This window comes from Salmo trutta, chromosome 8 (genome assembly GCF_901001165.1).
Source record: "Salmo trutta chromosome 8, fSalTru1.1, whole genome shotgun sequence".
In the NCBI taxonomy this organism is placed as follows: domain Eukaryota; kingdom Metazoa; phylum Chordata; class Actinopteri; order Salmoniformes; family Salmonidae; genus Salmo; species Salmo trutta.
Window position 1 is genome coordinate 44,334,375 of NC_042964.1, and position 27,573 is coordinate 44,361,947.

The 27,573-nt window shown below is 43.3% G+C and overlaps 1 protein-coding gene across 4 annotated transcripts in view; it reads left to right on the plus strand.

Moving 5' to 3' along the window:
- Positions 1-27,573, plus strand: part of LOC115199072 (ankyrin repeat and sterile alpha motif domain-containing protein 1B) — a 310,469-nt gene that overhangs the window by 32,172 nt on the left and 250,724 nt on the right. For all 4 annotated transcript variants that reach the window (XM_029761613.1, XM_029761611.1, XM_029761614.1 and 1 more), the window contains exon 2: positions 25,680-25,760. In XM_029761613.1, coding sequence (XP_029617473.1) covers positions 25,680-25,760 — 81 coding nt within the window. The remainder of the gene's footprint in view (positions 1-25,679; positions 25,761-27,573) is intronic.

Genomic DNA, 27,573 nt, shown 5'->3' on the forward strand with positions numbered 1-27,573 from the left:
TCCCCAACACAGGCGGTTGTGTTTACGCATGTTCTTTTTTTGCGTGCGTCTATAATATGTCATCTCAGAGAGCGAACAGAGAGCGAGAGAAAGTGCAAGAGAGGTAGAGGGAGAGAAAGGCATCATTGTGTAATGAAGATACAGTGAAATGGCAGAGAGAAGCATCTATATGGAAATAGAGCACACAGCATACTCTCAGGATCACTGTCAGGCCAGACACACACTCACACACACACACCACACACACATCCAATCTTATACCTGGAACAGAGATTATTACAGTGCATAATTTTCAATGAAAGATAAACGATAAATGTTCACTTCACTGTTATTATTACTTCCGGTATTATCTTCATGTGGCAGGCTCATTTGAAAGTCGTTGTCTTGTATTTCCCTGTATGTCTAGTGAACAACTTCCTGCTTTGTACGTGTAGATTGTAATTGGTCCTTATTTATGAAGCTGCAGTGGATGTTTGTGGTTACATTAAACCAGACATTGTCAAACTCATTCCACGGAGGGCCGAGTGTCTGTGCGTTTTCACGCTTTCCTTGTACTTGACTGATCAATTAAGGTAACTAATTAGTAAAGAACGATGTGGGTAGAAGCCTAACCAGTAGGCCAGGGAAAGACGTTTTGTTTATCATCTTTAATGTTTGGGATTAAGGCTTGTGGAATCTGATCCTGGATCTGTAGGGACAGGCGGCTGCTCTACCTTGAGATAATTGCATTGTGCTACACTCGGACACTACTAGAGTTTAAAGAGTTGCACATGTTTATTTTTTGTCACAACACCATTAGTAACTGTTATATTGATAGCCTGTAATTATGAGGCTATGACCGAATCCTCATACTTTGTCTAATTAGTAGGTTTTTGGGATATGTGAGAATAGTAATATTTACAATTTGTAAAAATGTACTAGGCCTATCCTTATTTATTTTTTATACAGTATATATTAGCGTGTTAGCTGTTAGCATACTAGACATGGAGTATGGTTAACATTGTATCTATGTGTTAGTTGTTAGCATGCTAGACATGGAGTATGATTAACATTGTATCTACGTGTTAGCTGTTAGCATGCTAGGCATGGAGTATGATTAACATTGTATCTACGTGTTAGCTGTTAGCATGCTAGGCATGGAGTATGATTAACATTGCATCTACGTGTTAGCTGTTAGCATGCTAGGCATGGAGTATGATTAACATTGTATCTACGTGTTAGCTGTTAGCATGCTAGACATGGAGTATGGCTAACAGCTAACACGTAGATACAATGTTAATCATACTCCATGTCTAGCATGCTAACAGCTAACACGTACATGCAATGTTAATCATACTCCATGTCTAGCATGCTAACAGCTAACACGTAGATACAATGTTAGCATGCTAGACATGGAGTATGATTTACATTGTATCTACGTGTTAGCTGTTAGCATACTAGACATGGAGTATGGTTAACATTGTATCTACGTGTTAGCTGTTAGGATGCTAGACATGGAGTATGAATAACATTGTATCTACGTGTTAGCTGTTAGCATGCTAGACATGGAGTATGATTAACATTGTATCTACGTGTTAGCTGTTAGCATGCTAGACATGGAGTATGATTAACATTGTATCTACGTGTTAGCTGTTAGCATGCTAGACTTGGAGTATGATTAACATTGTATCTACGTGTTAGCTGTTAGCATGCTAGACTTGGAGTATGATTAACATTGTATCTACGTGTTAGCTGTTAGCATGCTAGGCATGGAGTATGATTAACATTGTATCTACGTGTTAGCTGTTAGCATGCTAGACATGGAGTATGATTAACATTGTATCTACGTGTTAGCTGTTAGCATGCTAGACTTGGAGTATGATTAACATTGTATCTACGTGTTAGCTGTTAGCATGCTAGACTTGGAGTATGATTAACATTGTATCTACGTGTTAGCTGTTAGCATGCTAGACATGGAGTATGATTAACATTGTATCTACGTGTTAGCTGTTAGCATGCTAGACATGGAGTATGATTAACATTGTATCTACGTGTTAGCTGTTAGCATGCCAGACATGGAGTATGGTTAACATTTTATCTACATGTTTTAATTTTTTATTTTTTTTCACCTTTATTTAACCAGGTAGGCCAGTTCAGTTAACAAGTTCTCATTTACAACTGCAACCTGGCCAAGATAAAGCAAAGCAGTGTGACAAAAACAACAACACAGATACCAATGGGATAAACACATGGGTTAGCTATTAGCATGCTAGCAGCCAGAGCCCTTGAACCTGCATGTTTCTCTGTATGGTGTTGATACTGCACGGTGCAAGACGTAAACCCACAGATGTGTGTGGGGTTAATGTGATGATGTGGCTCTCCTGATGACAGGGTGAATGCAGCCTCGGAGGAAGAAGGAAGATTCATGGACCACGACGAGACACAGCTGTCCACCGCAATAACATTAACATTCCCATCTCTCTCACACACACACACACACACACACACACACACACTGCGGCTGATCTGTCCCAAGACACTTCCATTGCAGACTGGTTGCAATGTGTGTACAATTGTAGCCATTGAGAAGTGACTTTTCTTGATCGTTTTTTTGTAATGGAGTGTGTGTCAGTGTGTTTATGTAAATTCTATTCTATTTCATCTGCTCCCACCCAGAGCGGTAACCTTCCATGTTAACAGAGACGGCAGGATGTCATCGGCTGGGAAAAAGACAGAATGAAAAGGGGAGAGGTCTTGTAGAGTAAACCAAGGTCTTACACACACCAAATATAGCCATGTATTCCTGCTACTGGCCTTGTTCCACACACACACACACACACACACACACACACACACACACACACACACACACACACACCATGAGAGAGCAGCATCCACTTTGTGCCACAGCAGAGCTGCTTTTCAACTGGGTGAGCAGACAGACAGACAGACAGACAGACAGACAGACACTGTTGGGGCGCTTCAACTGATTGAAATGGCTGCAGGACAAATCAACAGTCTTTCTCCTTAATTTTCCCTCTGTTTGACTTAAGATAAAGAGCAGTGGTCACTCACTCTAAACCCCCCCATCTCTGTCTCTGTCCTTCCCATCAGATGTAAATTATCATCAAGCCCTTGTTTAGTTAAATCAGGTGTTTTACAACTGGTCTGGAACAAAAGCCTGCACACCCTGTGGGTCACCTAGGGTTGAATAACACTGTAGTAGGGGCCATGGTTTACAGAGAGGGTTAACTGAATAGCTCTACTATACACATGCTCTTCTTTATGTCCTAATGTCAGATGAGAAGTACTTTGAAAGTCTCTTGGATGTTGTTTTAAACAATAGTAGCCTAGTAGAGCCAGGGGTCCTAGCTGGATCACCATGCATCATAGCAGTTCTGGTTAACGCCTGTAAAAAATCTAATCCTAGAAAGGTCAATGGGGTGCGTTTCATATTAAAAACACTATAAACTGCTCAGTTAAGTGAACCTTTTTTATGTGAACAAGTCTGTGCAGGTTGTTGGGAGTCAAGTTAGGACAGCTGAAAAGTTTCTCTTAGGCTGAGAGGAGAAGAATTGACAGATTGTGAAGGCAAAATGAACTTTAGGCTTGTCTGATTTTGGCAAAGTGTGCGTGCATGCGTGCGTGCGTGCACTCGCTTTCATGCATGTGAAAAATCTGGTTCAGTAGCTGGAGGGACTGAAAACACAAAAAGGACACACACTGATGTCATCATCGTGCGACATGAAAACTAGCGAAAGCGTTATCGATTAGATAAGCAGAAACACAACAGCTGTGAAAAATATTCCCTGTAGATTCTGGAAGACTGATTGTCGTTCAAGAACAGAACAGTATCTGCAGCCTCAGTCTGGAAATAGCCTGGACACTGACTGCAACAGCTGCTTTCGCCAACCCTCTGGTATCCTAAGCCCTATATAGTGCCCTACGTTTAGCCAGAGCACATAGGCTGCACTATATAGGTAATAGGGTGCCATTTGGGATGCTGTGTAGAAAAGAGACAGTTGAAAAATCATGTTATATTAAATTGGGTTATTGTTCCCATAGATTGGTTGCAGAAATAAAGGACGGATGCATTTGCACTTCAACAGAACAGAGTAGAACAGAACAGGGCCCCTGTGTCTCACTGGCATACTGTGCTCAGAGACCCCCCCCCCTCAATTAAATTAATTTCAAAGGGCTTTATTGGCATGGGAAACATGATTACATTGCCAAAGTAAGTTAAATAGATAATTGGAAAAAGTTAAATAAACAATATTAAATGAATAGTAAACGTTAGTCACAAAAGTTTCAAAGGAATAGAGACATTTCAACTGTCATTATGTCTATGTACAGTGTTGTAACGATGTGCAAGTGGTTAAAGTACAAAAGGTGGAAAAAATCTACATAAATATGGGTTGTATTTACAATGGTGTTTGTTCTTCACTAGTTGCCCTTTTCTTCTGCCAACAGGTCACAAATCTTGCTGCTGTGATGACACACTGTGGTATTTCAACCAATAGATATGGGAGTTTATCAAACTAGGTTTGTTTTTGAATTCTTTGTGGATCTGTGTAATCTGAGGGAAATATGTGTCTCTAATATGGTCATAAATTTGGCAGGAGGTTAGGAAGTGCAACTCAGTTTCCACCTCAATTTGTGGGCAGTGTGTACATAGCCTGTCTTCTCTTGAGAGCCAGGTCTGTCTATGGCGGCTTTTCTCAATAGCAAGGCTATGCACATAGTCAAATCATTCCTTAAGTTTGGGTCAGTGGTTAGGTTTTCTGTCACTGTGTACTCTCTGTTTAGGGCCAAATAACATTCTAGTTTGCTACATTTTTTTGTTAATTCTTTCCAATGTGTCATGTAATTATCTTTTTGTATTCTCATGATTTGGTTTGGTCTGTTTGTGGACAGAGCCCAAGGACCAGCTTGCTTAGGGGAGTCTTCTCCAGGTTCATCTCTCTGTAGGTGACGGCTTTGTTTTGGAAGGTTTTGTAATCATTTCCTTTTAGGTGGTTGTCGAATTTAACGTCTCTTTTCTGGATTCTGGTCATTAGCGGGTATCGGCCTAATTCTGCTATGTATATATTATTTGGTGTTTTACGTTGTACACGGAGGATATTTTTTGCAGAATTCTGCATGCGGAGTCGCAATTTGGTGCTAGTCCCATTTTGTGAATTCTTGGTTGTTGAGTGGACCCCAGACCTCATGACCATAAAGGGCAATGGGTTCTATAACTGATTGAAGTATTTTTAGCCAGATCCTAATTGGTATGTTGAATTTTATCTTAGTTTTGGTGGCATAGAAGGCCCTTCTTGACCTGTCTCAGATATGACACAGCTTTGTGGAAGTTACCTGTTGTACTGATGTTATGTATAGGTATGTATAGTTTTCTTGTGTGCTCCAGGGCAACGGTGTCTAGATGGAATTTGTATTTGTGGTCCTGGCAACTGGATCTTTTTTGGAACACCATTATTTTTGCCTTACTGAGATTTACAGGGCCCAGGCATGACAGAATCTCTCTCTCTCTCTCTCTCTCTCTCTCTCTCTCTCTCTCTCTCTCTCTCTCTCTCTCTCTCTCTCTCTCTCTATCTCTCTATCTCTCTATCTCTCTATCTATCTATACTAGAGTGTAACAATTGGCCAGTGTTGATTTTTCAGTGTAGCATTTCTAGTGTTGATTCAGGAGTCAAATTCACTCTGATTTTACGATCTGTGTTTTTGCATGTACATTAATTGATTAATCTTATGCTACACAAAGATAAATCATTTCCATGTAAAATGACCCATGAGTACCAACATGTGAAGTTTATAGAAGCATGTCAAATTAAAGTTAATAGTCTATATTATTGAGAAATTATTAAGGCAAATGTACATTTTTCAACCATTTTCCATCCTAAAAATTAGGAATAAGTAAAGGCAGATGGAAAAGGGGTCTTAGAAAACATCTACCAGAAAAGTTTTAAAGGGTATTAGAAATTCATCAAAACACAATAATGTGGGAGTAAAGACCCCTGCCCACTAATATCAATACTTTATTTTTAGATTTGGAAACATTTTTATACCTTGGAATTCCGTAATCAACAACCCACATATCTTGAAGATATTTTCTAATTTCTCTCTCTCATGAGGAGGGAGGATAATTAATGTTCACAGAAGTAACAAGTAAAGGTAGACCTATCAATTAGTTAGTGTTTTTATTGACATCAATTTTGTTTATTATTTATTAAGTGATTGGAACTCAATTCCTTTAACAAATCGGTAACAGAATGTCAGACCAATCAGTAAAACAATTTCTGCAATTGAATTGGCTACAATGGGAAATCATAGTCACAAACCACAATTGGGTTCACAAGTTTGGACAGTACAGCACAGTACTGTACAGTAAAGAAAATAGTATAGTACGGTACAGTAGAGTACAGTAAAGAAGGAAAGTTCAGGGAACTATGCAGTATTTTGTTTTTTTTGTGCTATTTCTTACATTGTTACCCCAGGAAATCTTAGGTTTTATTACATACAGCCGGGAAGAACAATTGGATATAAGAGCAACGTCAACTTACCAACGTTATGACCAGGAATACGACTTTCCCGAAGTGGAGCCTCTGTTCAAATCAAGTTTTCTTGGTCACATACACATGGTTAGCAGATGTTAATGCGAATGTAGCGAAATGCTTGCTCGGACCACCACCCAGGACAATGGATCTAATCCCAGTAGCCGACCCAAAACAATGGCACCGCATTGGGGGCAGACAGAGCAGCCTTCTGGTCAGGCTCTGTAGACGTGCACATCGCTTACCGCTCCCGAGTATATTACTCGCCAATGTCCAGTCTCTTGACAACAAGATAGATGAAATTCGAGATGCAGGGCTAATACTCTCGACCACTGCTACTCTAACTTCCGCGATGCATACAAAGCCCTCGTTTCGGCAAATCCGACCACGACACCGTCTTGCTCATTCCGTCTTATAGGCCAAAGCTCAAACAGGATGTACCAGTGACGAGAACCATTCAATGCTGGTCTGACAAATTGGAAGCCATACTTCAAGATTGTTTTGATCACGCGGACTGTAATATTTTCCGGTCAGCCTCAGAGAAGAACATTGACCTATACGCTGACTCGGTGAGTGCGTTTTATAAAGAAGTGCATTAAAGATGTTGTACCCACTGTGACTATTAAAACGTACCCTAACCAGAAACCGTGGATGGATGGCAGCATTCGCGCAAAACTGAAAGTGCGATCCACTGCATTTAACCATGGAAAGAGGTCTGGAAATATGGCTGAATATAAACAGTGTAGTTATTCCCTCCAAGGCAATCAAACAAGCGAAATGCCGGTACAGGGACAAGGTGGAGTCGCAATTCAACGGCTCATACATGAGACGTATGTGGCAGGGTCTACAGGAAATCATGGACTGCAAAAACAAAAACAGCCATGTCACAGATGCCGACTTCACGTTTCCAGACCTTCTTTGCCAACTCTGCAGATAATACAGTGCCACCATCGCGGCTCGCAAACAATGACTGCGCCCCCTTCTCTTAAACTTGTTAACCCTCCCAGACGGCATCCCTAGCCGCATCCACAGAGCATGCGTAGACCAGCTGGCTGGTGTGTTTACGGACATATTCAATCGCTCCCTATCCCAGTCTGCTGTCCCCACATGCTTCAAGATGGCTACCATTGTTCCTATTCCCAAGAAAGCTAAGGTAACTGAACTAAATTACTATCGCCCCGTAGCACTCACTTCTGACATCATGACGTACTTTGAGAGGCTAATCAAGGATCATATCACCGCCACCTTACCGGCCACCCTAGACCCACTTCAGTTTGCATACTGCCCCAAAAGATCCACCAATGACGCAATCGCCATAACATTGCATACTGCCCTATCCCATCTGGACAAAATAACTACGTATGGAAGAATGCTGTTCATTGACTACAGTTCAGCATTCAACACCATAGTGCCCTCCAAGCTCATCAAGCTGGAGGCCCTGGGTCTCAACCCTGCCCTGTGCAACTGGGTCCTGGACTTTCTGACGGGCCACCCTCAGGTGAAGGTAGGAAACAACATCTTCGCTGACCCTCAACACTTGGGCCCCACAAAGGTGTGTGCTCATCCCTCTCCTGTAGTCCCTGTTCACCCACGACTGCGTGGCCTACGCACGCCGCCAACTCAGTCATCAAATTTGCAGACGACACAACAGTAGTGGGCTTGATCACCAACAACGACGAGACAGCCTACAGGGAGGAGGTGAGGGCACTCGGAGTGTGGGGTCAGGAAAACAACCTCTCACTCAAAGGAGATGATCGTGGACTTCAGGGAACCGCAGAGGGAGCACCCCCGTATCCACACCGAAGGGACAGCAGTGGAGAAGGTGGAAAGTTTTAAGTTCCTGGGTGTACACATCACAGATAAACTGAAATGGTCCACCCACACAGCCTCAGGAGGCTGAAGAAATTTGGCTTGTCACCCAAAACCCTGAGAAACTTTTACAGATGCACAATCGAGAGCATCCTGTCGGGCTGTATCAAAGGCTGATATGGCAACTGCACCGTCTTCAACCGCAAGGCTCTCCAGAGGGTAGTGTGGTTTGCACAACGCATCACCTACAGCACTCGGTGTCACAGGAAGGACAAAAAGATCATCAAGAACAACAACCAACACCCAAGCCACTTCCTGTTCACCCCGCTATCATCCAGAAGACGAGGTCAGTACAGGTGCATCAAAGCTGGGACCGAGAGACTGAAAACAGCTTCTATCTCAAGGCCATCAGACTGTTTAACAGCCATCACTACCTCAGCAAGGATGCTGCCTACATTGAGACCTAATCACTAGGCACTTTTTAATAAATTGATCACTAGTCACTTTAAACAATACCACTTTAAATAATGCCACTTTAATAATGTTTACATATCATACATTACTCATATCACATGTATATACTGTATTTTATACCATCTATTGCACCTTGCCTATGCCGCTCGGCTTTCGCTCATCCATTTACTTATATGTACATATTCTCATTCACCCCTTTAGAGTTGTGTGTATTAGGTAGATGTTGGGGAATTGTTAGATTACTTGTTAGTGCATAAGCATTTCGCTACACTCGCATTAACATCTGCTAACCATGTGTATGTGACCAATACAATTTGATTTGAAGTACAGTACAGAATGTAGAAATGTGCCATTTTCACATACAGTATGTAGACACTGATATTGTGCTGGAGATAATGAAAATGAGGTTGAAAAGTGGAATTGCCCTTTAAAACAACAACCAAAAGGACTTCCTGTAACAGTGTTTTTGTTTAACACTAATAGGAGTTAACTCTAGATCAGCACAAGTGTTGAATATAAATAACACTGTGAGTGTTATTTACCCCATAGTGTTACATTTGAGTAACACCAGCAAGTGTAATGCAGTGTTAATTTTATGCACTATGGAGTGTTACATTAACAATCACAATGTAACACTTATCAGAGTACTTTTTACACTCTGTAGAGTGGGACCATATGTACTCTAAGATGGTGTTAAAATATACTTTAAGTATTGATTTAACACTGTTCAATGAACTGTGAGGAGAATATCTATAAGAGGTGTAATAGGTCAAACACATCTGTAGGTTGCTGTCGTGTGTGTGTGTGTGTGTGTGTGTGTGTGTGTGTGTGTGTGTGTGTGTGTGTGTGTGTGTGTGTGTGTGTGTGTGTGTGTGTGTGTGTGTGTGTGAACCATAGCTTCAAAGAGGTGGTATATTGAATTGGTGTTTATTTGCGGTTTGACTACCATCAGGTATTGTCCGACTAGGACGAACAGAGGGTATTTGACTCTGTCAGACAATTCACCTCCTATAGTAACAAAGTTCCTCTCAGACAAATCGAGATGATCATTTCATGAATTCTCAGTGTTGAGTAATTCCAAATCATTAGCGTAGCCACTCAGGGCATTTCACTACTAAATCAAATCAAATGTATTTATAAAGCCCTTCTTACATCAGCTGATATCTCAAAGTGCTGTACAGAAACCCAGCCTAAAACCCCAAACAGCAAGCAATGCAGGTGTAGAAGTACTAAAGCCTCAAGGCATTGTCCCACATTCATTAAGGAAGCCAGAAATGCCACATCACTACACGTATGCGTCCTAATTGGCACCCCATTCCCTATGTAGTGCACTACTTTTGCCTTATGGGCCCTGGTCAAAAGTAGTGCAGTATACGTTGAGTGTACAAAACATTAAGAACACCTTCCTAATATTGAGTTGCACCCTCTTTTGTCCTCAGAACAGCCTCCATTCGTCAGGGCATGGACTCTACAAAGTGTCAAGCGTTCCACAGGGATGCTGGTCCATGTTGACTCCAATGCTTCCCACAGTTGTGTCAAGTTGGCTGGATGTCCTTTGGGTGGTGGACCATTCTTGATACACATGTGAAACTGTTAAGCGTAAAAACCCTGCAGCGTTACAGTTCTTGACACACTCAAGCTGGTGCGCCTGGCACCTGCTACCAGACCCCGTTCATAGAAATAGTTTTTCATGTTTTATGTACTCAGTGTATATGGAATAGGGTGTCATTCACGATGCAACCCCGTCACATGCTGTGTCCCTCTCCCACTGACAAACTGACCGGCAGGATGACAAGATGGTCAATGATCAAAGCCCATCAATAGACTTCCTGAATCCCGGGGGGATGGGGGTTGTACTGCGGCTATTGATTGGCCGTGTCTGGTTTTCATTATTGTCGAGTCGGAATGCAAGAAAGGGGTCAGTTGCTCCTGCCAGTCATTGTGTGTGTGGGTGTGTGAGTGTGTGGGTGCGAGTGTGGGTGCGTGCTCGTGCGTCAGTGAGTGAAGTGGATCAGAGGGCAGTTTGACCTCCTAATGAATAACTTCCTGTGGAGTCGTTCCATGTCATTTCAGCATGCTCTGACACCCACCATCACAGGTTGTTCTGAAATCCTTTCTGTTGTTAGAAACAGGTAAGATTAGCATTCCTGCAACATTGTTTTGTTGACATTTCATTTGATCTCTGAGGAAAAAAGCTAATTTGATTGCACCCAAACTGGCCCTTTTGGATTTATAAGATTCACATAATATTCAATAATCCCATTGGGAGTGAAGTCGCTTGCATAAATGAGTGTGAAATTACTAGGTCTTGCCCCCTAGATGCCGCTGTTCCGGCTGCTGCCACACCGTTTTTTAAATGTTGCTGGTCTCTTGTGTTTATTAAACCAATAACCTTTGCTCATGATGAAAATGAATTGTTTAGTCAAGCCAGTCCTCCATGAACGCAGTTCATTTTGTCCTTCTCTTAGCAGGGGGGCCGTCATTGTAAATAACAATTTGTTCTTAACGGACTTGCCTAGTGAAATAAAGGTTGAATAAAAATAAATAAATGAACCAACCTAATGCTTCAACCCAACCCTCCTTGAATAGTCCAAACAATGGCAGCTCTCTGAGAGGGCTATCGCTATGGTGCAATTCTCATATGAAGGCTTTTCTTACCAACACTGATGGAGAAATGGGCTAGTGACTAAAATGCTGTGCCATCTCTAATAAAATTATAAACCATTGCATGACAGTTATAACATTGCTAGAAAACTACATGGTAACATTTACCATTAAACTCAATCCAATACCGTTAAAAAACACTATACAGTGTGTGTTTGGGACTTTTACCATTGAAGACCATTAGAGACCATAACATTAAAACCATTAGAACTGCTGTAGCCTAATGGTTTGTTCACCAGGAATGGTCTAACTAATTCAGAGCTTTTTTGAAGGGATGATTATTATCATTGTTATAATAATTGTGAGGCTGGCCAAACAATGTATTTTATCATGATGATTGAAGGCTATTGGTTTTTGACACTAAATTGCAAAGAAAATGTGATCCATTTAATAAACACAAGAGACAAGCAACATTTATAAAATGGTGCGTCGGTAGCAGGAACAGCGGCATCTAGTGGGCAAAATCTGGTACTTTCACACTCATTTATGCAAGCGAGTTCAATGGCTAATTTATCTGAACAGGGGGAAAAACATCAGCACATTCACAGGGAATATATTACAAAGGATGAAGAAGCAATACTCCAAGCCACAGCTCCATACTACTCGTCTGACATAGAGAACTCATACTGTATACTGGTTGTTGGAGTAGGATTAGTGTGGAGATTATATGAATCCCTTAAATTAAAATGGCCAATTTTGGTTACAATTAATTAGTTGAATTTCTCAGAGAAAAAAATTGATTTCAACAAAATAATGTTTCAGAAATGCTAATCTTATCTGTTTCTAACTACAGAAACGATTTCATCACAATCTGAGATGGTGGTTGTCGATATCCTATTTCTTGTGCTTTTTGAGGTGGAATGACCCTGTGACGTCACAACCTTTACCCTATTGAGCATGTTACTGGCCATTAGATGGTTGCCAGTGCACTGGTGTGTGTGTTTGTGTTTGTTTGTTTGTTTGTATGTTGATTTGTGACATTTGTGTGGTATCATTGTGACTTTGTGTGTGTGTGTGTGTCTGTCTAATTGAGATGTGTGTGTTGTAGGTTTAGAAACACCACTTCTCTCTAAGTCAGGTTTAGGGATGGATTTCTATTCAGTAAAGCGGAAGATGCGATTGTGTGATGAGTTTTTCATTAAACGTCAGGCAGCTTAGTTTGAAGAAATGCTTGAGGTTATGTGTCTCTGTCTTCATTTCATTCTAGTGTCCTGCACATGGGCTTATAAGACTGTATGTCACATTGTGGTATTGTAGGGGTTTGTGTGTTTGTTCATCTCATCCATTGGATTTAGTGTGTGGTTTCACACAAGGCATATGCCTATACACTTCTTAGCTTTGAAGTGAAAGTTCAGTGGGTGTTTGTTTGCTAGGGTACGGTATACATGCTGTATATATGATATGTGAATCAATGTTTGAATGCACTGTATAGTCTCTTTGTGTGTGTGTCTTTTTTAAATGCGTTCACATTCAAATCCTTTACACCCACACGCTAATGAGTGTGACTGACTTCACCCCCGTCTCTTACACACGTCTGGTAATGGCATTACGGTGTCTCAAGCAGCATTTACTGCCCTGGAGCTACTGTCTGGGGATGGGAGGTGAGTTAATTCTGGCCTTGTGTGTGCGTATTTATACCTGTAAGAGTTTGAGAATGTGTGAAACTATTGACATTATGTGTGTGCCTGTGTGTGGGTGTGTGTGTTGGTGTCAGCCCACCACCTCGGTCAGGTTAATTAGTGTGTTCCTCCAGTGCTCTTACCTTCCCACAGCTGGTACCAACAACCAATAACACACAAGCAGGAAATGAGGGTGTCTTCCTTCTTTCACTCCTTCGATCTCCTCACATTTTCATGTCCACTTTGATTTCCTGTCACGTTATTAGAGGCTATAGGGCGATTCTGTGGGAGAGTCAACCTAATCATGCCCAAATAAAGTTAGTCATTTGCAAATGAAACCAGATGAATAATTATCCTGAAGGTCTACATGTTGGAGTTCAGCTTTATTTGAAACGTTTTTAATAGGAAGCCAAGTCTAAAAAGAGAAGTCATTTCATGTCCTTTTGGTGGAGCGCACAGAGCTTGTTTCTCCACTCACAGCTGTCCCCCAGTGTTGGTTATGAAGGTGAGATGTTAATGAAGCAATACAGACCAAATTGAAGTGTCTCCAGTCATGAAAAGACGGGGGGGGGGGGGACTGGGACAATGTTACACCCTTTGTTTTCTTTTGTAAAACATGCACCTAACATTGGATCATCTTCCAGATGTCTCTCTGAAGTTAACTTTCAACAAGGTTTTACATAACTTTCTCTCATCACCATTATAATATCTGCACCATCATATCGGTTGTGGTGGATATTAATGGATCATATCTTTGCTTCAGAAGCTTGTGCATTCAACACATTTCGTGTGCTTGTTCTGATGTGTTCTTCAGACTTTTACAGAAGCAGTTGTTGATATCTTGGCAATGATTTGTTCTGGTTCAGAGGATCTTGGAAAAGATCTGCTGAAGTGTGTTCCTTATACTTGGTAGTACTGTTTTTCAGATAGAAAGATGAGAAGAGTGTTATGAAAGCCCCCCAAAATATACCAACTTTTAGGGCTGGCATAATTATCGTATAACCATGTAAATGATCGTTATGGATGAATAAAATAAATGAATTAGTTGTTTTTTTAAGGGATGAGTTTTTTTAATATATAAAAAATATACACTGCTCAAAAAAATAAAGGGAACACTTAAACAACACAATGTAACTCCAAGTCAATCACACTTCTGTGAAATCAAACTGTCCACTTAGGAAGCAACACTGATTGACAATAAATTTCACATGCTGTTGTGCAAATGGAATAGACAACAGGTGGAAATTATAGGCAATTAGCAGTGGTTCTGCAGGTGGGGACCACAGACCACTTCTCAGTTCCTATGCTTCCTGGCTGATGTTTTGGTCACTTTTGAATGCTGGCAGCGCTTTCACTCTAGTGGTAGCATGAGACGGAGTCTACAACCCACACAAGTGGCTCAGGTAGTGCAGCTCATCCAGGATGGCACATCAATGCGAGCTGTGGCAAGAAGGTTTGCTGTGTCTGTCAGCGTAGTGTCCAGAGCATGGAGGCGCTACCAGGAGACAGGCCAGTACATCAGGAGACGTGGAGGAGGCCGTAGGAGGGCAACAACCCAGCAGCAGGACCGCTACCTCCGCCTTTGTGCAAGGAGGAGCAGGAGAAGCACTGCCAGAGCCCTGCAAAATGACCTCCAGCAGGCCACAAATGTGCATGTGTCTGCTCAAACGGTCAGAAACAGACTCCATGAGAGTGGTATGAGGGCCCGACGTCCACAGGTGGGGGTTGTGCTTACAGCCCAACACCGTGCAGGACGTTTGGCATTTGCCAGAGAACACCGAGATTGGCAAATTCGCCACTGGCGCCCTGTGCTCTTCACAGATGAAAGCAGGTTCACACTGAGCACGTGACAGACGTGACAGAGTCTGGAGACGCCGTGGAGAACGTTCTGCTGCCTGCAACATCCTCCAGCATGACCGGTTTGGCAGTGGGTCAGTCATGGTGTGGGGTGGCATTTCTTTGGGGGGCCGCACAGCCCTCCATGTGCTCGCCAGAGGTAGCCTGACTGCCATTAGGTACCGAGATGAGATCCTCAGACCCCTTGTGAGACCATATGCTGGTGCGGTTGGCCCTGTGTTCCTCCTAATGCAAGACAATGCTAGACCTCATGTGGCTGGAGTGTGTCAGCAGTTCCTGCAAGAGGAAGGCATTGATGCTATGGACTGGCCCGCCCGTTCCCCAGACCTGAATCCAATTGAGCACATCTGGGACATCATGTCTCGCTCCATCCACCAACGCCACGTTGCACCACAGACTGTCCAGGAGTTGGCGGATGCTTTAGTCCAGGTCTGGGAGGAGATCCCTCAGGAGACCATCCACCACCTCATCAGGAGCATGCCCAGGCATTGTAGGGAGGTCATACAGGCACGTGGAGGCCACACACACTACTGAGCCTCATTTTGACTTGTTTTAAGGACATTACATCAAAGTTGGATCAGCCTGTAGTGTGGTTTTCCACTTTAATTTTGAGTGTGACTCCAAATCCAGACCTCCATGGGTTGATAAATTGGATTTCCATTGATTATTTTTGTGTGATTTTGTTGTCAGCACATTCAACTATGTGAAGAAAAAAGTATTTAATAAGATTATTTCTTTCATTCAGATCTAGGATGTGTTGTTTAAGTGTTCCCTTTATTTTTTTGAGCAGTATATGTTTTGTCCCAAATTCCATGACTGGCACAGCACTACCAACCAGCTTCATCCAGAGTCCAGAAAAGTAGATTGTCAGTATAGGCACATGCATATTGTTTTATTTGCATATTGTGTTAGGTTTTAATACAAAACAATATTTTATTGGTCTGTACATTCAGCTGGTAATGATTTCTCTTGATCTATATCAAATGAAGACAAGTGAATGTTAGGGTGTGGCGACTGGCCTACCTGTATACTATTCAGGCTGTTATTATGCAATCCTAATGTACGCCTAATGTATGCCTTCTGTTGACCTTTTTTTTTAACATTCAAATGACCTAAGACATACAAACGTAGACTTCTGCTATTCTGTTCAGTCTCCCCATAAAGCTTATCCATTTCATGTAACATCCATAATGCTTATTATGTTTTCTTCATTTCTCCAACATACCAATATTGAGAAGTCCACTTTCTTCGGTAACAGATGGAGAGAGGGGGTGACAGAGGGGGTGACAGAGGGGGTGACAGAGGGGGTGACAGAGGGGAAAGACACAGAGGTTGTGTCTAAGGGCAGTAGACAGGACATAGTCTGCATATTTCTCTAATCTCCAAATAAGCAGACGTCTAGTGTACAAGAATGTTTACATGTATTTGTAATCTGTTTCTCCCTAATTCAATTTGAGGACTGCTTCTTGCCTTTTTGTGCGCGTAGTGAAAGCACAGTAGAAGAGAATAGAGCCCACTGCAAGACAATGCGTGGGAGAGACTAGGGAATTGGCTGTGGAATGTGCAATAGAATGCCAGATGGAAAATATAAGACTGTTGAAATAGAATGTAGAACATGAAATAGAATGGGAAGTAGAATAGAATGTTGAATGTGCAATAGAATAGAGTGTAGAACATGAAATAGAATGGGAAGTAGAATAGAATGTTGAATGTGCAATAGAATAGAGTGTAGAACATGAAATAGAATGGGAAGTAGAATAGAATGTTGAATGTGCAATAGAATAGAGTGTAGAACATGAAATAGAATGGGAAGTAGAATAGAATGTTGAATGTGCAATAGAATAGAGTGTAGAACATGAAATAGCATAAAATAGAATGTAGAATGTGAAAAATAATATGTTGAATTTAATCAATTGTGACAGAATGCAGTCTAGGATGTAGAATAGAATGTAGAATGTGGGCTAGAATGCAATGTGAACTTGAATAGAACGTAGAATATGAAATAGAATGTGAAATTAAAACTCTTAGCCCTGTGATAAAGGTCTGAGACCCATTACATCATTTTGGGGAGTACCAGTACCAGTGTGTCTTAGTTTCTTGTTCTGAATGGTCCTCTATGGAGGAACTACCCAAGGTGTGTGAACAAACACCCGTATTTTTGAAATAACTTTTTATTTTGTTTTCTCAAATTTACAGATTACACCTTTATCTAAAGGCTCTTGGTTGTGGGCGCTGGCCAGTGACCCCATATCATCTCACACCTGGTCCCACCTAAAGGACTCATACACTCTCTCATACAGTCACTGTGTTTATAAATGAGGGAGGTGTGTGTGTGTGTGTGTGTGTGTGTGTGTGTGTGTGTGTGTGTGTGTGTGTGTGTGTGTGTGTGTGTGTGTGTGTGTGTATCAGAGTGTTGTTTATGCGAGGGGTGTTTATGTGAAGGTTTTATGTATGTGTGTGTGTGTTTGTAAGCTTTGGGTGTGTCAAGGATGTGTATGTGAATAGTAGGTGTGTGTGTGTGTGTGCACTGTTATTTTCTAGAGAGAGAGCATGTGTGTGTGTGTATGAGAATGCTGTATGGTCTGGTGTATTCAGTGTGTTGGTCTGGTGTATTCAGTGTGTTGGTCTGGTGTATTCAGTGTGTTGGTCTGGTGTATTCAGTGTGTTGGTCTGGTGTATTCAGTGTGTTGGTCTGGTGTATTCAGTGTGTTGGTCTGGTGTATTCAGCGTGTTGGTCTGGTGTATTCAGCGTGTTGGTCTGGTGTATTCAGCGTGTTGGTCTGGTCTGGTGTATTCAGCGTGTTGGTCTGGTCTGGTGTATTCAGTGTGTTGGTCTGGTCTGGTGTATTCAGCGTGTTGGTCTGGTCTGGTGTATTCAGTGTGTTGGTCTGGTCTGGTGTATTCAGTGTGTTGGTCTGGTCTGGTGTATTCAGTGTGTTGGTATAGTCTGGTGTATTCAGTGTGTTGGTCTGGTGTATTCAGTGTGTTGGTCTGGTGTATTCAGTGTGTTGGTACTAAATATACCAGACCAACACAGTGAATACACCAGACCAACACAGTGAATACACCAGACTATACCAACACACTGAATACCCCAGACTATACCAACACACTGAATACACCAGACCAGACCAACACACTGAATACTCCAGACCAGACCAACACGCTGAATACACCAGACCAGACCAACACACTGAATACACCAGACCAACACACTGAATACACCAGACCAACACACTGAATACACCAGACCAACACACTGAATACACCAGACCAACTAGACCCAACCAGATCATGAGAAAACAAAAAGATAATTACTTGACACATTGGAAATAATTTACAAAAGAACAGAGCAAACTAGAATGCTATTTGGCCCTAAACAGAGAGTACACAGTGGCAGAATACTGACCACTGTGACTGACCCAAACTTAAGTAAAACTTTGACTATGGACAGACTCAGTGAGCATTGCCTTGCTATTGAGAAAGGCCGCCGATGGAAGGCCTGGCTCAAGAGAAGACAGGCTATGTGCACACTGCCCACAAAATGAGGTGGAAACGAAGCTGCACTTCCTAACCTCCTAACCTATCTGCCAAATGAATGACCATTTTAGAGACACAAATTTCCCTCAGATTACACAGATCCACAAAGAATCTGAAAACAAATCAAATTTTCATAAACTCCCATATCTACTGGGTGAAATACCACAGTGTGCAATCACAGCATCAACATTTGTGACCTGTTGCCACAAGAAAGGGCAACCAGTGAAGAACAAACACCATTGTAAATACAATATATGTTTATTTTTTTCCCCTTCTGTACTTTAGCTATTTGCACATCATTACAACACTGTATACAGTTGACGTCGGAAGTTTACATACACCTTAGCCAAATACATTTAAACTCAGTTTTTCACAATTCCTGATATTCAATCCTAGTAAAAATTCCCTGTCTTAGGGCCTCCCGAGTGGCGCAGTAGTCTAAGGCACTGCATCGCAGTGCTAGCTGTGCCACTAGAGATTCTGGGTTTGAGTCCAGGCTCTGTCGCAGCCGGCCGCGACCGGGAGACCCATGGGGCGGCACATAATTGGCCCAGTGTCGTCCGGGTTAGGGGAGGGTTTGGCCGGCAGGGATATCCTTGTCTCATCGCGCGCTAGCGATTCCTGTGGCGGGCCGGGCGCAGTGCATGCTGACCAGGTCACCAGGTGTATGGCGTTTCCTCCGACACATTGGTGCGGCTGGCTTCCGGGTTGGATGGGCATTGTGTCAAGAAGCAGTGCGGCTTGGTTGGGTTGTGTTTCGGAGGACGCATGGCTCTCGACCTTCGCCTCTCCCGAGTCCGTACGGGAGTTGCGGCAATGAAACAAGACTGTAACTACTACCAATTGGATACCATGACATTGGGGAGAAAAAAGGGGTAAAAATAAATTCCCTGTCTTAGGTCAGTTAGGATCACCACTTTATTTTAAGAATGTGAAATGTCAGAATAATAGTAGAGAGAATGATTTATTTCAGCTTTCCCCCCCCCCTCCCATTTGCAACCAAGCTTTAACTTCCTGACTGATGTCTTGACATGTTGCTTCAATATATCCACATAATTTTCCATCATGATGCCATCTATTTTGTGAAGTGCACCAGTCCCTCCTGCAGCAAAGCACCCCCACAACATGATGCTGCCACCCCCTTGCTTCACGGTTGGGATGGTGTTTTTCGGCTTGCAAGCCTCCCCTTTTTCCTCCAAACATAACAGTGGTCATTATGGCAAACAGTTCTATGTTTGTTTCATCAGACCAGAGGACATTTCTCCAAAAAGTATGATCTTTGTTCCCATGTGCAGTTGCAAACCGTAGTCTGTATTTTTTATGACGGTTTTGGAGCAGTGGCTTCTTCCTTGCTGAGCGGCCTTTCAGGTTATGTCGATTTAGGACTTGTTTTACTGTGGATATAGATACTTTTGTACCTGTTTCCTCCAGCATCTTCACAAGGTCCTTTGCTGTTGTTCTGGGATTGATTTGCACTTTTCGCACCAAAGTACGTTAATCTCTAGGAGACAGAACGCGTCTCCTTCCTGAGCGGTATTATGACGGCTGCGTGGTCCCATGGAATTTTACTTGCGTACTATAGTTTGTACAGATGAACGTGGTACCTTCAGGCGTTTGTAAATTGCTCCCAAGGATGAACCAGACTTGTGGAGGTCTACAATTATTTTCTGAGGGCTGATTTTTCTTTTCATTTTCCCATGATGTCAAGCAAAGAGGCAATGAGTTTGAAGGTAGGCCTTGAAAGACATCCACAGGTACACCTCCAATTGACTCAGGCTAATCACTGGAATTGTGATACAGTGAATTAGAAGTGAAATAATCTGTCTGTAAACAATTGTTGGAAAAATTACTTGTGTCATGCACAAAGTAGATGACCTAACCGACTTGCCAAAACTGTAGTTCGTTAACAAGAAATTTGTGGAGTGGTTGAAAAACAAGTTTTAATGACTCCAACCTGAGTGTATGTAAACTTCCGACTTCAACTGTATATACATTGACATTTGAAATGTCTTTTATTATTTTTCAACTTTTGTGAGTGTAATGTTTGCTGTAAAATTTGTATTGTTTAATTAACTTTTGTTTATTATCTATTTCACTTGCTTTCGCAATTTTTGAAGACCCAAGATGGCGTAGCAGTGCAGACGTGTTTTGTTCATCCTCTCGTGTACTTTTGTATTTTTCGTCCTTTTTTGTATATATTTCTATTTTATTTTCAATATCTTTTCCATTTTAATTCAATTAAACCTTCTGGTAACCTGCCTCACCTAATGTGATACGGAACCGCTATTATATTTTTTATTTTTTAGACCTTATAGCAAGAACCACCTAGCCATCAGCAGCTAACCAGGTAATTACCTACAAGCTATTTAGTCATTGTTAGCCACTGCTAGCGGCCTTTACCTTCTGCACAGATACCAGCCCTTTTTTTAGGCTGGATAATACTCGCCAACCTACCAGTATCGGACTGTTTCTCCACTGCAACGCCGGATTCCTGCCGTAAACCCTGGACCATTACTCCTGATCTTCACAGCTAGCTAGCTGCCCCCGAGTGCCCCAGTACCGAAGCTATCCCTGAGGCCCACCTCCCGGCCTACTCAGTTGTTCACCCGGACTCCACCCAAACACGGCTAGAATCCACTACTCCACCGGATCCTTGCCGTAAGATCTGGACCTTGGCACCGGATCACCACTGCTATCGAGTGGCTTAAGTGGCTAACCCCCCTGCCCCGAAGCTAGCACCAGTTAGCCGTGAGCCAGGCGCATCTCCCGGCTAGCAAACTAAATTACTACAACTACAATACCTCTTTCGCCATCTGGCTTGGATCTTTTGTCGACGGCACCCCGCCGCACCACCACGACTGGTCTGCCGACAAATACTCCATTCGCTGTGCCTTCAACCGGCCTCCGCCAGACGTCGGCGCAGACGCTTCTTTTATCCCCGGCCTGCTAACTTTAAACGCCGTGTCTCCCGCGTGCTAGCGTAGTAGTGACTACTCCGTGGCATCCCTGTTTCATCTATTGCTGTCCCCTGGACACTATGGTCACTTGGCTACATAGCTGATGCCTGCTGGACTGTCCATTAATCACGGTACTCCATTCTGTTTATTTTTGTTTATCTGTCAGCCCCAGCCACGAACTCAGGCTCTGTGTGTAGTTAACCGACCCTCTCTGCCCATTCATCGCCATTTTACCTGTTGTTGTTGTTTTAGCTGATTAGCTGTTGTTGTCTTACCCGTTGTTGTCTTAGCTAGCTCTTCCAATCAACACCTGTGATTGCTTTATGTCTCTCTCAAATGTCAATATGCCTTGTATACAGTTGTTTAGGTTAGTTATCATTGTTTTAGTTTACAATGGAGCCCCTAGTTCAACTCATCATACCTCTGATACCTCCTTTGTCCCACCTCCCACACATGCGGTGACCTCACCCATTATAACCAGCATGTCCAGAGATACAACCTCTCTTATCATCACTCAGTGCCTGGGCTTACCGCCGCTGTACCCGCACCCCACCATACCCCTGTCTGCACATTATGCCCTGAATCTATTCTAACACGCCCAGAAATCTGCTCCTTTTATTCTTTGTCCACAACGCTCTAGACGACCAGTTTTGATAGCCTTTAGCCGTACCCTCATCCTACTCCTCCTCTGTTCCTCGGCTGATGTGGAGGTAAACCCCAGGCCCTGCATGTCCTCAGGCACCCTCATTTGTTGACTTCTGTGATCGAAAAAGCCTTGGTTTCATTCATGTTAACATCAGAAGCCTCCTCCCTAAGTTTGTTTTACTCACTGCTTTAGCACACTCCGCCAACCCTGATGCCCTTGCCATGTCTGAATCCTGGCTTAGGAAGGCCACCAAAAATTCTGAGATTTCCATACCCAACGACAACATTTTCCATCAAGATAGAACTGCCAAAGGGGGAGGAGTTGCAATCTACTGCAGAGATTGACAGAACTTTGCAGGCTTACTTTCCAGGTCTATACCCAAACAGTTGGAACTTCTCATTTTAAAAATTAATCTCTCCAGAAATAAGTCTCTCACTGTTTCCGCCTGTTACCGACCCCCCTCTGCTCCCAGCTGTGCCCTGGACACCATATGTGAGTTGATCGCTCCCCATCTAGCTTCAGAGTTCGTTCTGTTAGAAGACCTGAACTTGGATATGCTTAACACCCCGGCAGTCCTACAATCTAAGCTAGATGCCCTCAATCTCACACAAATCATCAAGGAACCCACCAGGTACAACCCTAAATCCGTAAACATGGGCACCCTCATAGACATTATCCTGACCAACTTGCCCTCCAAATACACCTCTGCTGTTTTCAATCAGGATCTCAGCGATCACTGCCTCATTGCCTGTATCCTCTATTGGTCCGCGGTCAAACGACCACCCCTCATCACTTTCAAACGCTCCCTAAAACACTTCTGCGAGCAGGCCTTTCTAATCGACCTGGCCCGGGTATCCTGGAAAGATGTTGACCTCATCCCATCAGTCGAGGATGCCTGGTCGTTCTTTAAAAGTAATTTCCTCACCATCTTAGATAAGTATGCCACTTTCAAAAAATTCAGAACTTAAAACAGATATAGCCCTTGGTTCACTCCAGACCTGACTGCCCTTGACCAGCACAAAAACATCCTGTGACGGACTGCAATAGTCCCCGCGATATGCAACTGTTCAGGGAAGTCAGGAACCAATACACGCAGTCAGTCAGGAAAGCAAAGGCTAGCTTTCTCAAGCAGAAATTTGCATCCTGTAGCTCTAACTCCAAAATGTTTTGGGACACTGTAAAGTCCATGGAGAACAAGAGCACCCCCTCCCAACTGCCCACTGCACTGAGGCTAGGTAACACGGTCACCACCGATAAATCCATGATAATCAAACATTTCAATAAGCATTTCTCTACGGCTGGCCATGCCTACCTCCTGGCTACTCCCCAGCTTCCCCTTCACCCAAATCCAGATAGCAGATGTTCTGAAAGAGCTGCAAAACCTGGACCCGTACTATCCGCCGCCATTGTTGCAACCCCTATTACCAGCCTGTTCAACCTCTCTTTCGTATTGTCCGAGATCCCTAAAGATTGGAAAGCTGCCGCGGTCATCCCCCTCTTCAAAGGGGGTGACAGTCTAGACCCAAACTGCTATAGACCTATATCTATCCTGCCCTGCCTCTCTAAATTCTTCGAAAGCCAAGTTGATAAACAGATCACTGACCATTTCGAATCTGAATGTACCTTCTCCGCTGTGCATGCACCTCAGCCACGCTCAAGGTACTAAACAATATAACCGCCATCATTAAAAGACAGTACTGTGCAGCCATCTTCATCGACCTGGCCAAGGCTTTCGACTCTTGTCAATCACCGTATTCTTATCGGCAGACTCAATAGCCTTGGTTTTTGTAATGACTGCCTCGCCTGGTTCACCAACTACTTTGCAGACAGAGTTCAGTGTGTCAAATTGGAGGGCATGTTGTCCGGACCTCTGGCAGTCTCTGTGGGGGTACCACAGGGTTCAATTCTCAGGCCGACTCTTTTCTCTGTATATATATATATATATATATCAATGATGTCGCTCTTGCTGCGGGCGATTCCCTGATCCACCTCTATGCAGACGACACCATTCTGTATACTTCTGGGCCTTCCTTGGACACTGTTCTAACTAACCTCCAAACGAGCTTCAATGCCATACAACACTCCTTCTGTGGCCTCCAACTGCTCTTAAATGCTAGTAAAACCAAATGCTGCCTGCACCCGCCCGACTAGCATCACCACCCTGGACGGTTCTGACCTAGAATATGTGGACAACTATAAATACCTAGGTGTCTGGCTAGACTGTAAACTCTCCTTCCAGACTCATAGTAAACATCTCCAATCCAAAATCAAATCTAGAATCGGCTTTCTATTTTGCAACAAAGCCTCCTTCACTCACGCCGCCAAACTTACCCTAGTAAAACTGACAATCCTGCCGATCCTCGACTTCGGCGATGTCATCTACAAAGTAGCTTCCAACACTCTACTCAGCAAACTGGATGCAGTCTATCACAGTGCCATCCGTTTTGTCACCAAAGCCCCATATAGGTCATCTGTAAGTCTTTGCTAGGTAAAACCCCGCCTTATCTCAGTTCACTGGTCACCATAGCAGCACCCACCCGTAGCACGCGCTCCAGCAGGTATATTTCACTGGTCATCCCCAAAGCCAACACCCGCCTTTCCTTCCAGTTCTTTGCTGCCAGTGACTGGAACGAATTGCAAAAATCGCTGAAGCTGGAGACTTTTATTTCCCTCACTAACTTTAAACATCAGCTATCTGAGCAGCAAACCGATCGCTGCAGCTGTACATAGTCCATCTGTAAATAGCCCACCCAATCTACCTACCTCATCCCCATATTGTTTTTATTTACTTTTCTGCTCTTTTGCACACCAGTAGTTCTACTAGCACATCATCATCTGCTCATCTATCACTCCAGTGTTAATCTGCTAAATTGTAATTACTTCGCTACTATGGCCTATTTATTGCCTACCTCCTCAAGCCATTTGCACACACTGTATATAGACTTTCTTTTTTTCTACTGTGCCATTGACTTGTTTATTGTGTTATTGGCTTGTTTATTGTTTACTCCATGTGTAACTCTGTGTTGTTGTCTGTGTCACACTGCTTTGCTTCATCTTGGCCAGGTCGCAGTTGTAAATGAGAACTTGTTCTCAACTAGCCTACCTGGTTAAATAAAGGTGAAATAAAAATAACTAAATAAAAATGTAAACATATGTTTCCCATGTCAATAAAGCCCCTAAAATGTAAAATTGAAGTTGACGTGAGAGAGCGAGAGACTTCGAAGGTCATGGGGAAAACGAGTCCATTACATGCTAATCTTAGCCCTGTGGAGGTCCCATATCCCATAGAAGAAAGGTAGACTGGTCCCAGATCTGTTTGCACTGTCTTTCTGACTCCGATGGTCATTGTGATGTGGCTAAGGCAAGATCTGTGATCAAGCTAAAAGAAAAGGGTTTCTATATTGTGTCTCTTTGTGCTTAAGTGTCTATCATGATCATGTGCTCAACACATAGAAAGCCTGTTGTGGACTTAAGTGTGATTTTCAATTTAAAAAAAGTATCAAGTTAAATTGGAAAGCATACAATTCTAAGGACTGTGTTGGCTTAAAGTCTGTCTGTCTGTCTGTCTGTCTTGTGTCCACAGCATGTGGAGAGGCTTGAATGTAAACTGTGCAGACAGTTCAGGCTACACACCCCTCCACCACGCATCACTGAACGGACACAGGTAAGTGTGTGTGAATGTGGAGAGGTGGCTGGTGGGGGTGAGGAAGTGTTTGTCCGTGTGCTTGCATGCTTGTGAGTGTAATGCAATGTGATTGCCTTTTCCAGACACACACACACACTAGGGCTGGGCGATATATCAAATTCATTTGATTAATTTAAATGTTTTTTTCTGCGAGATTCCAAATGCCTGTATCACAAGAATCAAGTAATTATTTTATCTGCTAGTTGTCATGTAGTCTTCTTGGTCTCATCTCCTTCTCTTCTGCTGTGACTGTTAACCTTCCCATTTACACATACACGCCAACACTTGAAAGCCAGATCAGTGTTAATTGCAAAAAAGCACGTTAAACTATTTTATTAAAATAATGACATTGGCTCTTACGGTTGTAGAAGGTTTATATTTAGTCTAGTCATGTCCTGAGTTCATTAGTTCATTGCTGACTGTTTGAAATACAGTGTGTTGACCTTTTAATTATACAACAAAGCTGATTTAGAGAAAACAGAAACAATATACACTGCTCAAAAAAATTAAGGCAACACTAAAATAACATCCTAGATCTGAATGAATGAAATAATATTATTAAATACTTTTTTCTTTACATAGTTGAATGTGCTGACAACAAAATCACACAAAGATAATCAATGGAAATCCAATTTATCAACCCATGGAGGTCTGGATTTGGAGTCACACTCAAAATTAAAGTGGAAAACCACACTACAGGCTGATCCAAATGAGGCTCAGTTGTGTGTGTGTGGCCTCCACGTGCCTGTATGACCTCCCTACAACGCCTGGGCATGCTCCTGATGAGGTGGCGGATGGTCTCCTGAGGGATCTCCTCCCAGACCTGGACTAAAGCATCCGCCAACTCCTGGACAGTCTGTGGTGCAACGTGGCGTTGGTGGATGGAGCGAGACATGATGTCCCAGATGTGCTCAATTGGATTCAGGTCTGGGGAACGGGCAGGCCAGTCCATAGCATCAATGCCTTCCTCTTGCAGGAACTGCTGACACACTCCAGCCACATGAGGTCTAGCATTGTCTTGCATTAGGAGGAACCCAGGGCCAACCGCACCAGCATATGGTCTCACAAGGGGTCTGAGGATCTCATCTCGGTACCTAATGGCAGTCAGGCTTCCTCTGGCGAGCACATGGAGGGCTGTGCGGCCCCCCAAAGAAATGCCACCCCACACCATGACTGACCCACCGCCAAACCGGTCATGCTGGAGGATGTTGCAGGCAGCAGAACGTTCTCCACGGTGTCTCCAGACTCTGTCACGTCTGTCACGTGCTCAGTGTGAACCTGCTTTCATCTGTGAAGAGCACAGGGCGCCAGTGGCGAATTTGCCAATCTTGGTGTTCTCTGGCAAATGCCAAACGTCCTGCACGGTGTTGGGCTGTAAGCACAACCCCCACCTGTGGACGTCGGGCCCTCATACCACCCTCATGGAGTCTGTTTCTGACCGTTTGAGCAGACACATGCACATTTGTGGCCTGCTGGAGGTCATTTTGCAGGGCTCTGGCAGTGCTCCTCCTGCTCCTCCTTGCACAAAGGCAGAGGTAGCGGTCCTGCTGCTGGGTTGTTGCCCTCCTACGGCCTCCTCCACATCTCCTGATGTACTGGCCTGTCTCCTGGTAGCGCCTCCATGCTCTGGACACTACGTTGACAGACACAGCAAACCTTGCCACAGCTCGCATTGATGTGCCATCCTGGATGAGCTGCAATACCTGAGCCACTTGTGTGGGTTGTAGACTCCGTCTCATGCTACCACTAGAGTGAAAGCACCGCCAGCATTCAAAAGTGACCAAAACATCAG